This window comes from Mustela nivalis, assembly GCF_964662115.1.
Source record: "Mustela nivalis genome assembly, chromosome: X".
Lineage (NCBI taxonomy): Eukaryota > Metazoa > Chordata > Mammalia > Carnivora > Mustelidae > Mustela > Mustela nivalis.
The window spans coordinates 22,106,331-22,120,153 of record NC_139040.1 but is presented as its reverse complement, the minus strand read 5'-3'; the positions used below and the strand labels follow the sequence as shown (position 1 = coordinate 22,120,153).

The 13,823-nt window shown below is 39.3% G+C and overlaps 1 protein-coding gene across 1 annotated transcript; it reads right to left on the bottom strand.

Annotated features, from left to right (window-relative positions):
- Nucleotides 1–11,584: 11,584 nt before the first annotated feature.
- On the bottom strand, nt 11,585–12,996 carry ACTRT1 (actin related protein T1). Its single transcript, XM_082716243.1, has one exon. The coding sequence runs from the start codon at nt 12,813–12,815 to the stop codon at nt 11,682–11,684; it is 1,134 nt and encodes a 377-aa protein (XP_082572369.1). The 5' UTR covers nt 12,816–12,996; the 3' UTR covers nt 11,585–11,681.
- Nucleotides 12,997–13,823: the final 827 nt, after the last annotated feature.

The window sequence follows — 13,823 nt, the reverse complement described above, 5'->3', positions numbered from 1 at the left end:
AGCTCAGAGTGTGGCCAGAGGCCACAGAGAAGGAAGCAAGCAAGCACTTTCTCCAGGCATGAGCGACCGGGTGTTTTTCTCCAAACATGACCAGACACCAGGGAAACAGGAGCAATTGGGTGCTTTTCTCCGAGGGCGCACTGAGGAGTGGGACCCCGAGCTCTCGGCTCCTCTGGCTAGAGACTGGGAGGCTGCCATTAGAATTCCCGCCCTCTGGAACTCTACAGAGAGCATTCAGGGAACAAAAGCTCCCGAAAGCGAACCAGAGCAGATTACTTAGCTTGGCTCCTGATAAGGGTTGGGTATTTCTGCTTCGGGCAAAGACACTTGAGAATCACTACAACAGACCCTCCCCCAGAAGATCAACAAGAAACCAAGCCAAGACCAGCTTCACATACCAAGGAGAACAGCGGGATTCCAGAGGGAAAAAAAGCAAAGCAAGGAATTCATGGCTTTCTCCCCATGATTCTTTAGTCTTGCAGTTAATATAATTTTTTGCTTTTTCTTCTGCTATTTTTTTTAACTTTTACTCTTTTCTCATTTAACTTTTTTTCTTTTATAACTAGTTTATCTTAACAATACCTTACCAAAATAATAATAATAATAATAATAACCTTTTTTTGAACCTTCATTATTATACTCATATTTTATCCTCCCATTGTATCTAACTATATCTTTTGTATATACATGTATTATTTTTTTAAAGTTTTTCCTTATTTGTCTTCTTTTCTTATTTTTTTTTGTTTGTTAGTTTATCCCCTTTACACTTCCCATGGTTTGGGGTCCCTTCTGATTTGGTTAAAGCACATTTCCGGGGAGGAGTCAAGATGGCAGAGAAGTAGCAGGCTGGGACTACTTTAGCTACCAGGAGATCAGCTACATAGCTTATATAAAGATTGCAAACACCTGCAAACCCATTGGCAGATTGAAGAGAAGAACAGCAATTCTAGAAACAGAAAAACAACCACTTTCTGAAAGGTAGGACTGGTGGATAAATGAATCCAAAGCAATGGGAAGATAGACCCCGGGGGGAGGGGCCAGCTCCCGGCAAGCAGCAGAGAAACAGAACACAAAATCAGGACTTTTAAAAGTCTGTTCCGCTGAGGGACATCGCTCCAGAGGCTAAATTGGGGCGAATCCCATGCATGGGTAGCATGGCCTCAGGTCCCCCAAGGTCACAGAAGGATCGGGGGTATCTGAGTGTCGCAGAGCTTGCGGGTATTGGAACGGGAAAGCTGGCTATAGAGACAGAGCCGACAGTAAGCTCACAGCTCGGGGTTATCTTGAACCAGTCATAGGCTCGGTGAGCTCGGAGCGTGGCTGGAGGTCAGGCAGATGGGAGTAACTGGGCGCTGTTCTATAGGGCGCACTGAGGAGTGGGGCCCCAGGCTCTCGGCTCCTCTGGGCTGGAGACAAGGAGGCCGCCATTTGTATTCCATTCCTCTGGAACTCTACGGAAAGTGATCAGGAAACAAAAGCTCCCTAAAGCAAAGCCAGGCGGATTACTCAACCCGGCCCCTGATAAGGGTGGTGCAATTCCACCTGGGGCAAAGACACTTGAGAATCATTACACCAGGCCCCTCCCCCAGAAGATCAACAAAAAATCCAGCCAAGACCAAGTTCACCTACAAATGAGTGCAGTTTCAATACCAAGGAGAGCAGCAGAATTCCAGAGGAGGAGAAAGCAAAGCACGGAACTCATGGCTTTCTCCCTGTGATTTTAGTCTTGCAGTTAATTTAATTTTTTTCTTTTTAATTTTTTTCTCTTCTTCTGCTAATTTTTTAAAAATTTTACCCATTTCTTTTTTAACGTTTTTTAACTAGTTTAATATATATATATATATATATATATATTTTTTCTTTTATATACTTTTTGTTATTTGTTTTCTTTTTTAAATTCTTTTCCTTTCTTTTTCTTTTCTTTCTTTATTTTTGAACCTCTTGTTATCCCCTGTCTCCCCCATCACGATTTGGGATCTCTTCTGATTTGGTTAAAGCATATTTTCCTGGGGTTGTTGCCACCCTTTTAGTATTTTACTTGCTCCTTCATATACTCTTATCTGGACAAAATGACAAGGCAGAAAAATTCACCACAAACAAAAGAACAAGAGGCAGTTCTGAAGGCTAGGGACCTAATCAATACAGACATTGGTAATATGTCAGAACTAGAGTTCAGAATGACAAATCTCAAGGTTCTAGCCGGGCTCAAAAAGGCATGGAAGATATTAGAGAAACCTTCTCGGGAGAGATAAAAGCCCTTTCTGGAGAAATAAAAGAACTAATATCTAAACAAGTTGAAATCAAAAAAGCTATTAATGAGGTGCAATCAAAAATGGGGGCTCTGACTGCTAGTATAAATGAGGCAGAAGAAAGAATTAGCGATATAGACGGCCAAATGACAGAGAATAAAGAAGCTGAGCAAAAGAGGGACAAACAGCTAAAGGACCATGAGGGGAGAATACGAGAGATAAGTGACACCATAAGATGAAACAATATTAGAATAATTGGGATTCCAGAAGAAGAAGAAAAAGAGAGGGGAGCAGAAGGTAATTGGAAAGAATTATTGGAGAGAATTTCCCCAATATGGTAAAGGGAACGAGCATCAAAATTCAGGAGGTTCAGAGAACGCACTCCAAATCAATAAGAATAAGACCACACACCATCACCTAATAGCAAAATTTACAAGTCTTAGTGACAAAGAGAAAATCCTGAAAGCAGCCTGGGAAAAGAAGTCTGTAACATACAATGGTAAAAATATTAGATTGGCCACTGACTTATCCACAGAGACCTAGAAGGCCAGAAAGAGCTGGCATGATATTTTCAGAGCACTAAACGAGAAAAACATGCAGCCAAGAATATTATATCCAGCTAGGCTATCATTGAAAATAGAAGGAGACATAAAATGTTTCCAGGACAATCAAAAACTGAAAGAATTTGCAAACAGCAAACCAGCTCTACAGGAAATATTGAACGGGGTCCTCTAAGCAAAGAGAGAGCCTACAAGTAGTAGATTAGAAAGGAACAGAGACAATATACAGTAACAGTCACCTTACAGGCAATACGATGGCACTAAATTCATATATCTCAATAGTTACCCTGAATGTAAATGGGCTAAATGCCCCAATCAAAAGACACAGGGTATCAGAATGGATAAAAAACAAAATCCATCTATATGTAGCCTCCAAGAAACACATTTTAAGCCCGAAGACACCTCCAGATTTAAAGTGAGGGGGTGGAAAAGAATTTACCATGCTAAGGGACATTTGAAGAAAGCAGGAGTAGCAATCCTTATATCAGATCAATTAGATCTTAAGCCAAAGACTATAATAAGAGATGAAGAAGGACATTATATCACACTCAAAGACTCTGTCCAACAAGAATATCTAACAATTTTAAATATCGATGCCCCCAACGTGGGAGCAGCCAACTATATAAACCAATTAATAACAAAATCAAAGAAACACATCAGCAATAATACAATAATAGTAGGGGACTTTAACACTCCCCTCACTGAAATGGACAGATCATCCAAGCCAAAGATCAACAAGGAAATAAAGGCCTTAAACGACACACTGACCAGATGGACATCACAGATATATTCAGAACATTTCATCCCAAAGCAACAGAATACACATTCTTCTCTAGTGTACATGGAACATGCTCCAGAATAGAACACATCCTCGGTCCTAAATCAGGACTCAACCGGTATCAAAAGATTGGGATCATTCCCTGCATATTTTCAGACAACAATGCTCTGAAGCTAAAACTCAGCCACAAGAGGAAGTTTGGAAAGAACGCAAATACATGGAGACTAAACAGCATCCTTCTAAAGAATGAATGGGTCAACCTGGAAATTAAAGAAGAATTGAAAAAAATCATGGAAACAAATGATAATGAAAATACAACGTTTCAAAATCTGTGGGACACAACAACAGCAGTCCTGAGAGGAAAATATATAGCGGTACAAGCCTTTCTCAAGAAACAAGAAAGGTCTCAGGTACACAACCTAACCCTACACCTAAAGGAGCTGGAGAAAGAACAAGAAAGAAACCCTAAGCCCAGCAGGAAAAGAGAAATCATAAAGATCAGAGAAGAAATCAATGAAATAGAAACCAAAAAAACAGGAGCTGGTTCTTTGAAAGAATTAATAAAATTGATAAACCCCTGGCCCGACTTATCAAAAAGAAAAGAGAAAGGACCCAAATAAATAAAATCTTGAATGAAAGATGAGAGATCACAACTAACACCAAACAAATACAAACAATTATAAGAACATACTATGAGCAACTCTACGCCAACAAATTTGACAATCTGGAAGAAATGGATGCATTCCTAGAAACATATAAACTACCACAACTGAACCAGGAAGAAATAGAAAACCTGAACAGACCCATAACCAGTAAGGAGATTGAAGCAGTCATTAAAAATCCCCAAACAAACAAAAGCCCAGGGCCAGACGGCTTCCCGGGGGAATTCTACCAAACATTTAAAGAAGAACTAATTCCTATTCTCCTGAAACTGTTCCAAAAAAATAGAAATGGAAGGAAAACTTCCAAACTCATTTTATGAGGCCAGCATCACCTTGATCCCCAAACCAGACAAGGATCCCATCAAAAAAGAGAGCTATAGACCAATATCCTTCATGAACACAGATGCGAAAATACTCACCAAAATACTAGCCAATAGGATTCAACAGTACATTAAAAGGATTATTCACCACGACCAAGTGGGATTTATTCCAGGGCTGCAATGTTGGTTCAACATCTGCAAATCAGTCAATGTGATACAACACATCAATAAAAGAAAGAACCAGAACCATATAATACTCTTAGTAGCTGCTGAAAAATCATTTGACAAAGTACAGCATCCCTTCCTGATCAAAACTCTTCAAAGTGTAGGGATAGAGGGCACATACCTCAATATATCAAAGCCATCTATGAAAAACCCACTGCAAATATCATTCTCAATGGAGAGAAACTGAAAACTTTTCCGCTAATGTCAGGAACATGGCAGGGATGTCCATTATCACCACTGCTATTCAACATAGTACTAGAAGTCCTAGCCTCAGCAATCAGACAACAAAACGAAATTAAAGGCATTCAAATTGGCAAAGAAGAAGTCAAATTATCACTCTTCGCAGATGATATGATACTCTATGTGGAAAACCCAAAACACGCCACTCCAAAACTGCAAGAACTTGTACAGGAATTCAGTAAAGTGTCAGGATATAAAATCAATGCACAGAAATCAGTTGCATTTCTCTACACCAACAGCAAGACAGAAGAAAGGGAAATTAAGGAGTCAATCCCATTTACAATTGCACCCAAAACCATAAGATACCTAGGAATAAACCTAACCAAAGAGACACAGAATCTATACTCAGAAAACTATAAAGTACTCATGAAAGAAATTGAGGAAGACACAAAGAAATGGAAAAATGTTCCATGCTCCTGGATTGGAAGAATAAATATTGTGAAAATGTCTATGCTACCTAAAGCAATCTACACATTTAATGCAATTCCTATCAAAGTACCATCCATTTCTTCAAAGAAATGGAACAAATAATTCTAAAATATATATGGAACCGCAAATAGCCAAAGAGATATTGAAAAAGAAAGCCAAAGTTGGTGGCATCACAATTCCGGACTTCAAGCTCTATGACAAAGCTGTCATCATCAAGACAGCATGGTACTGGCACAAAAACAGACACATAGATCAATGGAACAGTATAGAGAGCCCAGAAATAGACCCGTAATTTATGGTCAACTAATCTTCAACGAAGCAGGAAAGAATGTCCAATCGAAAAAAGACAGCCTCGGGCGCCTGGGTGGCTCAGTGGGTTAAGCCGCTGCCTTCGGCTCAGGTCATGATCTCAGGGTCCTGGGATCGAGGCCCGCATCGGGCTCTCTGCTCAGCAGGGAGCCTGCTTCCCTCTCTCCCTCTCTCTGCCTGCCTCTCCATCTACTTGTGATTTCTCTCTGTCAAATAAATAAATAAAATCTTTTAATAAAAAAAAAAAAGACAGCCTCTTCAATAAATGGTGTTAGTAAAATTGGACAGCCACATTCAGAAAAATGAAATTGGACCATTTCCTTACATCACACACAATAATAGACTCAAAATGGATGAAGGACCTCTATATGAGAAAGGAATCCATCAAAATCCTTGAGGAGAACACAGGCAGCAACCTCTTCGACCTCAGCCGCAGCAATATCTTCCTAGGAACATCGCCAAAGGCAAGGGAAGCAAGGGAAAAAAGGAACTATTGGGATTTCATCAAGATCAAAATCTTGTTTATAGCAGCAATGGCCACGGTCACCAAACTGTGGAAAGAACCAAGATGCCGTTCAACAGACGAATGGATAAGGAAGATGTGGTCCATATACACTATGGAGTATTATGCCTCCATCAGAAAGGATGAATACCCAACTTTTGTAGCAACATGGATGGGACTGGAAGAGATTATAGTGAGTGAAATAAGTCAAGCCGAGAGAGTCAATTATCATATGGTTTCACTTATTTGTGGAGCATAACAAATAGCATGGAGGACATGGAGAGTTAGGAGGAGGGAGTTGCGGGAAATTGGAAGGGGAGGTGAACCATGAGAGACTATGGACTCTAAAAAACAATCTGAGGGGTTTGATGTGGCGGGGGTGTGGGAGGTTGGGATACCAGGTGGTGGGTATTCTAGAGGGCACAGATTGCATGGAACATTGGGTGTTATGCAAAAATAATGAATACTGTTATGCTGAAAATAATTAAAAAAGAGATGAAGTACACCGTATCATACTTAAAAGTGTGCCCAACAAGAAGATCTAGCAATTTCAAATATCTATGCTTCTTACATGAGAGCAGCCAATTTTGTAAATCAATTAATAACAAAATCAAAGAAGCACATTGACAATAATCCAATAATGGTTGGTGACTTTAACACCTCCCCTCACTGAAACTGACAGATCATTGAAGCAAAAGATCAACAAGGAAATAAAGGTTTTAAAGAACACACTGGAACAGATGTATATCAGAGATACACTCACAACATTCCATCCCAAAGCAACAGAATACACATTCTTCTCTAGTGCACATGGAACATTCTCCAGAATAGATCACATCCTGGGTCACAAATCAGGTCTCTACCAAAAGACTGGGATCATTCCCTGCATATTTTCAGACCACAGTGCTCTGAAGCTAGGACTCAAACACAAGAGGAAAGTTGGAAAGAACTCAAATAGATGGAAGCTAAGGAGCATCTTACCATGGAATGCATGGGCCAACCAAGAAACTAAAGAAGAATTTTTTTTTTTAAATTCATGGAAACAAATGAAAAACACAGCTCTTCAAAATGTTTGGGATGCATCAAAGGTGGTCTTGAGAGGAAAGTATATAGCAATGCAAGATTTTCTCAAGAAACAAGTAAAGTCTCAAATACACAGCCTAACCCTACTCCTGAAGAAGCTGACGAAAGAACAGCAATGAAAGCCTAAACCCAGTAGGAGATGAGAAATAATAAAGATCAGAGCAGAAGTCAATGAAATAGAAACCAAAAGAACAGTAGAACAGATCAAGGAAACTAGGAGCTTATTCTTTGAAAGAATTAATAAGATTGCTAAAACCCTGGCCAGATGTACCAAAAAAAAAAAAAAAAAAAAAAAAAAAAAAAGGAAAAAGAGAGAGAGAGATAGGAAGATAGGAGCCAACTTAACAAAATCACCAATTAAAGAGGAGAGATCACAACCAATGTCAAAGAGATAAAAACAATTATAAGAACATATTATGAGCAATTATACTACAGCAAATTTGACAATCTGGAAGAAATGGATGCATTCCTAAAGACCTATAAACTACCAAAACTGAACCAAGAAGAAAATGAAATCCTAAAAAGACACATAACCAGAGACGCCTGGGGGCTCAGTTGGTTAAGCGGCTGCCTTCGACTCAGGTCATGATCCCAGCGTCCTGGGATCGAGTCCCACATCGGGCTCCTTGCTTGGTGGGGAGCCTGCTTCTCCCTCTGCCTCTGCCTGCCACTCTGTCTGCCTGTGCTTGCTCTCACTTCTCTCTCTATAACAAATAAATAAAATCTAAAAAAAAAAAAAAAAGACACATAACCAGTAAGATGATTGAAGCAGCAATCACAAATCTCCCAACAAACAAGAGCCCAGGGCCAGACTGCTTCCCAGGGGAATTCTACCAAATATTTAAAGAAATATTAATATCTGTTCTTCTGAAACTCTTCCAAAAAAGAGAAATGGATGAAAAACTTCCAAGCTCATCTTATGAGATCAGCATTATTTTGATCCCAAAACCAGATAAAAACCCCATCAAAAAGGAGAATTACAGACCAATATCCATGAAGTATATGGATGCAAAAATTCTCACCAAAATATTAGCAAATAGGACCCAACAGTACATTAAAAGGATTATTCACAATGAAGAATGGAATTTGTTCCTGGGCTGCAAGGTTGGATCAACATTGGCAAATCAATCAATGTGATACAACACATTAATAAAAGAAAGAACAAGAACCATAGGATACTCTCAACAGATGCTGAAAAAGCATTTGATAAAGTACAGTACCCTTTCTTGTTCAAAACTCTTCACAGTGTAGAGAAAGAGGGTACATACTTCAATATCATAAGAACCATCTATGAAAAACCTACAGCGATTTTCATTCATAATGGGGAAAAATTGAGAACATTCCCCTAAGGTTAGGAACACAACAGGGCTGTCCACTATCATCACTGCTAGTCAACACAGTCTTAGAAGTCCTAGCCTCAGCAGTGAGACAACAAAAAGAAATAAAAGGCATTTAAATCAGCAAAGAAGAAGTCAAACTCTCATTATTTGCAGATGATATGATACTTTATGTGGAAAACCCAAAAGACGCCTTTCCAAAACTACTAGAACTCACACAGGAATTCAGTATTATGTCAGGATATAAAATAAATGCACAGAAATCAGTTGCATTTCTATACACCAACAACAAGACAAAAGAAAGAGAAATGAAGGATTTGATCCCATTTACAATTGCACCCAAAACCATAAGATATCTGGGTATAAACCTAACCAAAGAGGCAAAGAATCTCTACTCAGAAAACTATAATGTACTCATGAAAAAAAATTGAGAAAGACACAAAGAAATGGAAAAACGTTCCATGCTCATGGACTGGAAAAATATATATTGTAAAATGTCTATGCTATTTAGAAGAGTCTACACATTAAATGCAATCCCTATCAAAACACCATCAACTTTTTTCAAAGAAATAGAACAAATAATCCTAAAATTTATATGAAACCAGAAAAGCCCCCAGTAGCCAGAGGAATGTTGAAAAATAAAACCAAAGTTGGTGGCATCACAATTCCAGATTTCAAGCTCTATTACAAAGCTGTAATCATTAAGGCAGTATGGTATTGGCACAAAAATAGACACATAGGTCAAAGAAAAGAACTGAAAGCCCAGAAATGGATCCTCAACTCTATCAAGCAATCTTTGACAGAGCAGAAAAGAATGTCCAATGGATTAAAGACAGTCTCTTCAACAAATGATGTTGGAAAATTGGCAGTCACATGGAGAAGAATGAAACTGGACGATTTCCTTACATCACACAGAAAAATAGGCTCAAAATGGATGAAAGACCTCAATGTGAGAATGGAATCCATCAAAATTCTTGTGAAGAACACCAACAGTGACCTCTTTGACCTCAGCCACAGAAACTTCTTTCTAGAAACATCACCAAAGGAAAGGGAAGCAAGGGCAAAAATGAACTATTGGGACTTCATCAAGATAAAAAGCTTTTGCACAGCAAAGGAAACAGTCAACAAAACCAAAAGACAAACAACAGAAAGGGAGAAGATGTTTGCAAATGATATGACAGATAAAGGGCTAGTATCTAAAATCTATAAAGAACTTATCAAACTCAACACCCAAAGAACAAATAATCCAATCAAGAAATGGGCAGAGGACATGAACAGGTATTTCTGCCAAGAAGACATCCAAATGGCCAGGAGACCCACAAAAAAAAAGTGTTCAACATCACTCAGCATCAGGGAAATACAAATCAAAACCACCATGTGATACCACCTCACACCAGTAAGAATGGCTAAAATTAACCAGTGGGGAAATGACAGGTGCTGGTGAAGATGCAGAGAAAGGGGAACCCTCCTACACTGTTGGCGGGAATGCAAGCTGGTAGAGACACTTTGGAAAAGAGTATGGAGATTCCTCAAAAAGTTTAAAATAGAGCTACCCTATGACCCAGCAATCACACTACTGGGTATTTACCCTAAAGATACAAATGTAGTGATCTGAAGGAGCACATGCACCTGAATGTTTATAGCAGCAATGTTCACAATAACCAAACTATGTAAAAAGCCTAGATGTCCTTCAACAGATGAATTGATAAAGAAGATATTGTGTATATACAATGAAATACTATGAAGCTATCAAAAGAAATAATATTTTGCCATTTGCAATGAAGTGTATGATTCCAGAGGGTATTGCTCATTTGTTCACTTATATAAGTCAATCAGAGAAAGACAATTACCATATGATTTCTCTGATATGAAGAATTTGAGAGGCAGGCCTGAGGGTTGTGCAAAAGGAGGGAAAAATGAAAGAAGATGGGATCGGGAGGGAGACAAAACATAAGTAACTCTTCATCTCAGGAAACAAACTGAGGGTTGCTGGAGGGGAGGGGGATAGGAGGGTTGGGGTGGCTGTGGGATAGACATTGGAGAGGGTATGTGCTATGGTGAGTGCTGTGAATTCTATAAGACTGATGAGTTACAGACCTGTATCCCTGAAAAAATAATACATTGTATGTTAGTAAAAATAAAAAAGAAAAGAAAAAAAACATGTAGCCATAATTTATTTAACAATTTATTTTTTGATTACCATTAAATATTTCCATTATTTTACTTCTAAATGAGGCTATAAATATCCTTTAAATTACAAATAATCAAAATGTAGCGTTCTTGATTCTTAATTCTCCAGTTGGGAGTAAGGGCTTGAGCTTAGAGAACATTTATCAAATAGTGATCTCTGTTCACATTTCTCCACTTTGCCAAGGAAAACAGCTTCATCCTGTTTAGCTGCCTAACCTCTGAAAACAGCAGAGAGCTCTATTTTGCTAATAAAGCATCAATTGAGTGAAAGGTTCTGTTGAGCCCTAATAGGGTAGCGGGTTTTTTTGTTTGTTTGTTTGTGTTTTTTTGTTTGTTTGTTTGTTTTTTTACTTAATTCCCCTCCACTTCTCCCACTTACTTTGGTGATTTTTTTCTTACCTTAGCACTAGATCTGTCAAAAATATCCAAGATACTTGGTTAAAATGAAGGCCCAGGGATCCTACTGAGTCAAGCTTCTGCACATGAGGCTCAAGGACCTGCTTTAACTATAAACTCTGTATGTAGACACAACCCCAACAAATAAACAAAGGATTTCTCTGGAGAAAACAACTAACAATATTCTTAAGACAGAAAAGGTAGAATAGAACCACTTAAAATAATTCATTACCTGGATCAGAAATTACTCTGCTGACACCAAAAATGAACTGAAACGGAAATGGCATATCAATTTTATCAAACACCATGTCAAAGTCCAAGGGAAGATGTCTCCTTCCACAAGATCTGACACTTCAAGCAGTGATCTGACACTTTAAGCCATCCCTTGTGCTCTGGATTCCTTAAAAGCATCTTCTCTGAACAACATATGCCCCAAATTCCATGAAATCTGCAGAAGTGATCCACATCTGCTTGAAACTGCTCAGAGAGGTCACAATGGATGCACCTATCCATGCAGAGAAACATCTATCAGGAGAAGCTGTGATCTTTATGGGAGTTCCCAGGGAAGCCAGCTGTTCCAGTTCTTTCATAAGTCTTTCCTCAAGCCCAGGGAAAAGAGTTGTACCCCCAGACAGCACAATTTCTGCAAAAAGATTCTTTTGGATGTCAGTGTCACACTTCATGATGCTGCTGGACACCATTTTGGATAGTCCTGGGTTGTGGATACCCAGCTGGTCAGGTGCAAAAAGAATTTCAGGCACCTGATGTAGCTGGTCTCCAATGTAGATAACATTCCCATCTGGCAGTCTGTATTCTCTCAGAACCTCTTCTGGCCTCTTACATAGCTCTTTCTCTGGTTCAAAAGCCACATAGCACAACTTCTCTTTGATGTCACCCACTAAGGCTTTATTGAGTATACAAGGGAAACTACTTCCACTAGCCAGGAGGAGCCGAGTGAGGTGCTCTGTGATGTCCCTTCCTGCCACATAGAGCTTAGTGACAGCATGAGGCAGGGAATAACCCTCAAAGATAGGGACAGTGGAAGTGACACCATCTCCACTGTCCACCACTAATCCTGTGACTGAAGCAGAGGCATATAGAGCTACCACTGCATGATTGGACAGGTAGAAAGCAGGCACATTGAAGGTCTCAAACATCACTTCTGTCATCTTCTCTCGTGTCTCCCTTGGGTTCAAGGAGGGCTCAGTCATGAGCACAGGTTGTTGACAGGGTTTTACTCCTAGCTCCCACTCAAAAAGATACTTCCAGAGTTTTTCCATATCATCCCATCCTGTTACTAGTCCACGCTCAATGGGGTAGTGCAAATGCAAGGCCTCATATTTATATAGGGCTTTTTCTCCCACAAGGTACTTTTTTTTAGTGGCTTCTGATAATGTCTTGTTGAATTTAGGATGTCCCACGACAGAACTGATGACATGACGGGGTCCAATCTCTCCAGACAGGCCTGCTTTGCAGAGTCCTGATCCATTGTCAAAAATTACAGCTGGAATATCTAATACATATGGGTTAAACATGTCTGCAGCATGTTCTTCCAAACTTCAACAAAATAAAAACCACTTTGCCACCTTATATGACAACAGGCACCTATGGAAGCTTTAAAACAACAGGCATCCAAAGTTCTCAAAGGTCTCAAAGGTTGTCCTGACACTCAGGAGGACCTAGCAGACTGTCCATAACCCCCCAGAATACCCCATCTCTAACCCATGAATCTTCTCCCCTTTAAGGCAGCCCACGCCCCACTGTGGCAATTTCAGTGATGATTGCCCCCTATGTAACAATCTAGCCAAGGCAACAATTATCCCCATAGAGCAACAAAGGGATTTTAAGGGGTGGGGTCTTTGAGCCACCAATACTCCTAGCTTGGAGAAACATGTAAAAGAGAAAGACAGATCATACCCAGGGAGAGCTTATGTCTATGAAACCGAATCAAAGGCCTACTCTTAGAACCAACTTGAAGCAGCCAAACCATGGGCTTCTTCCAGAAAAATGACTTATGTGCAGAATTAACTTTTTGTGAGTGGATGATTAAAAAATACCCTTCCCTTTGCTAGGGGGTAGAAGTAACCACAAGACACAGGCTCAAACTGGAATGTGGATGCCCTTAATCCAGTTTCAGAGGAGCTCAGAAAACTATCTTTTATTACCTCCCATAAGTGTTTCTTATTTTTACCAGTTTTTTCTGAGATAAATTTCACAAATAATGCATTCACCCATTTATAGTGTGCATTCCCATATTTTTGGTATATTCGCTGATATATGCAAACATTACAAAAGTCAAGTTTAGAATAATTTACATATCTGGAAAAGAAACCCAGTGTCCTTCGGCTATCACCCTCTTTATACTGTCCTCCTGAGCACTAAATATTACTAATATATTTCCTGTCTCTATAAATTTATTCTACCATTTTCATATAAATGGAGGCATGTAATATGAGGCTTTTTGTGTCTGACTTAATTAATTTAGGATATCATCTTCCAGGTCCTTCCACTGTTTGGATATAATACATTTTATTTACCTAGCT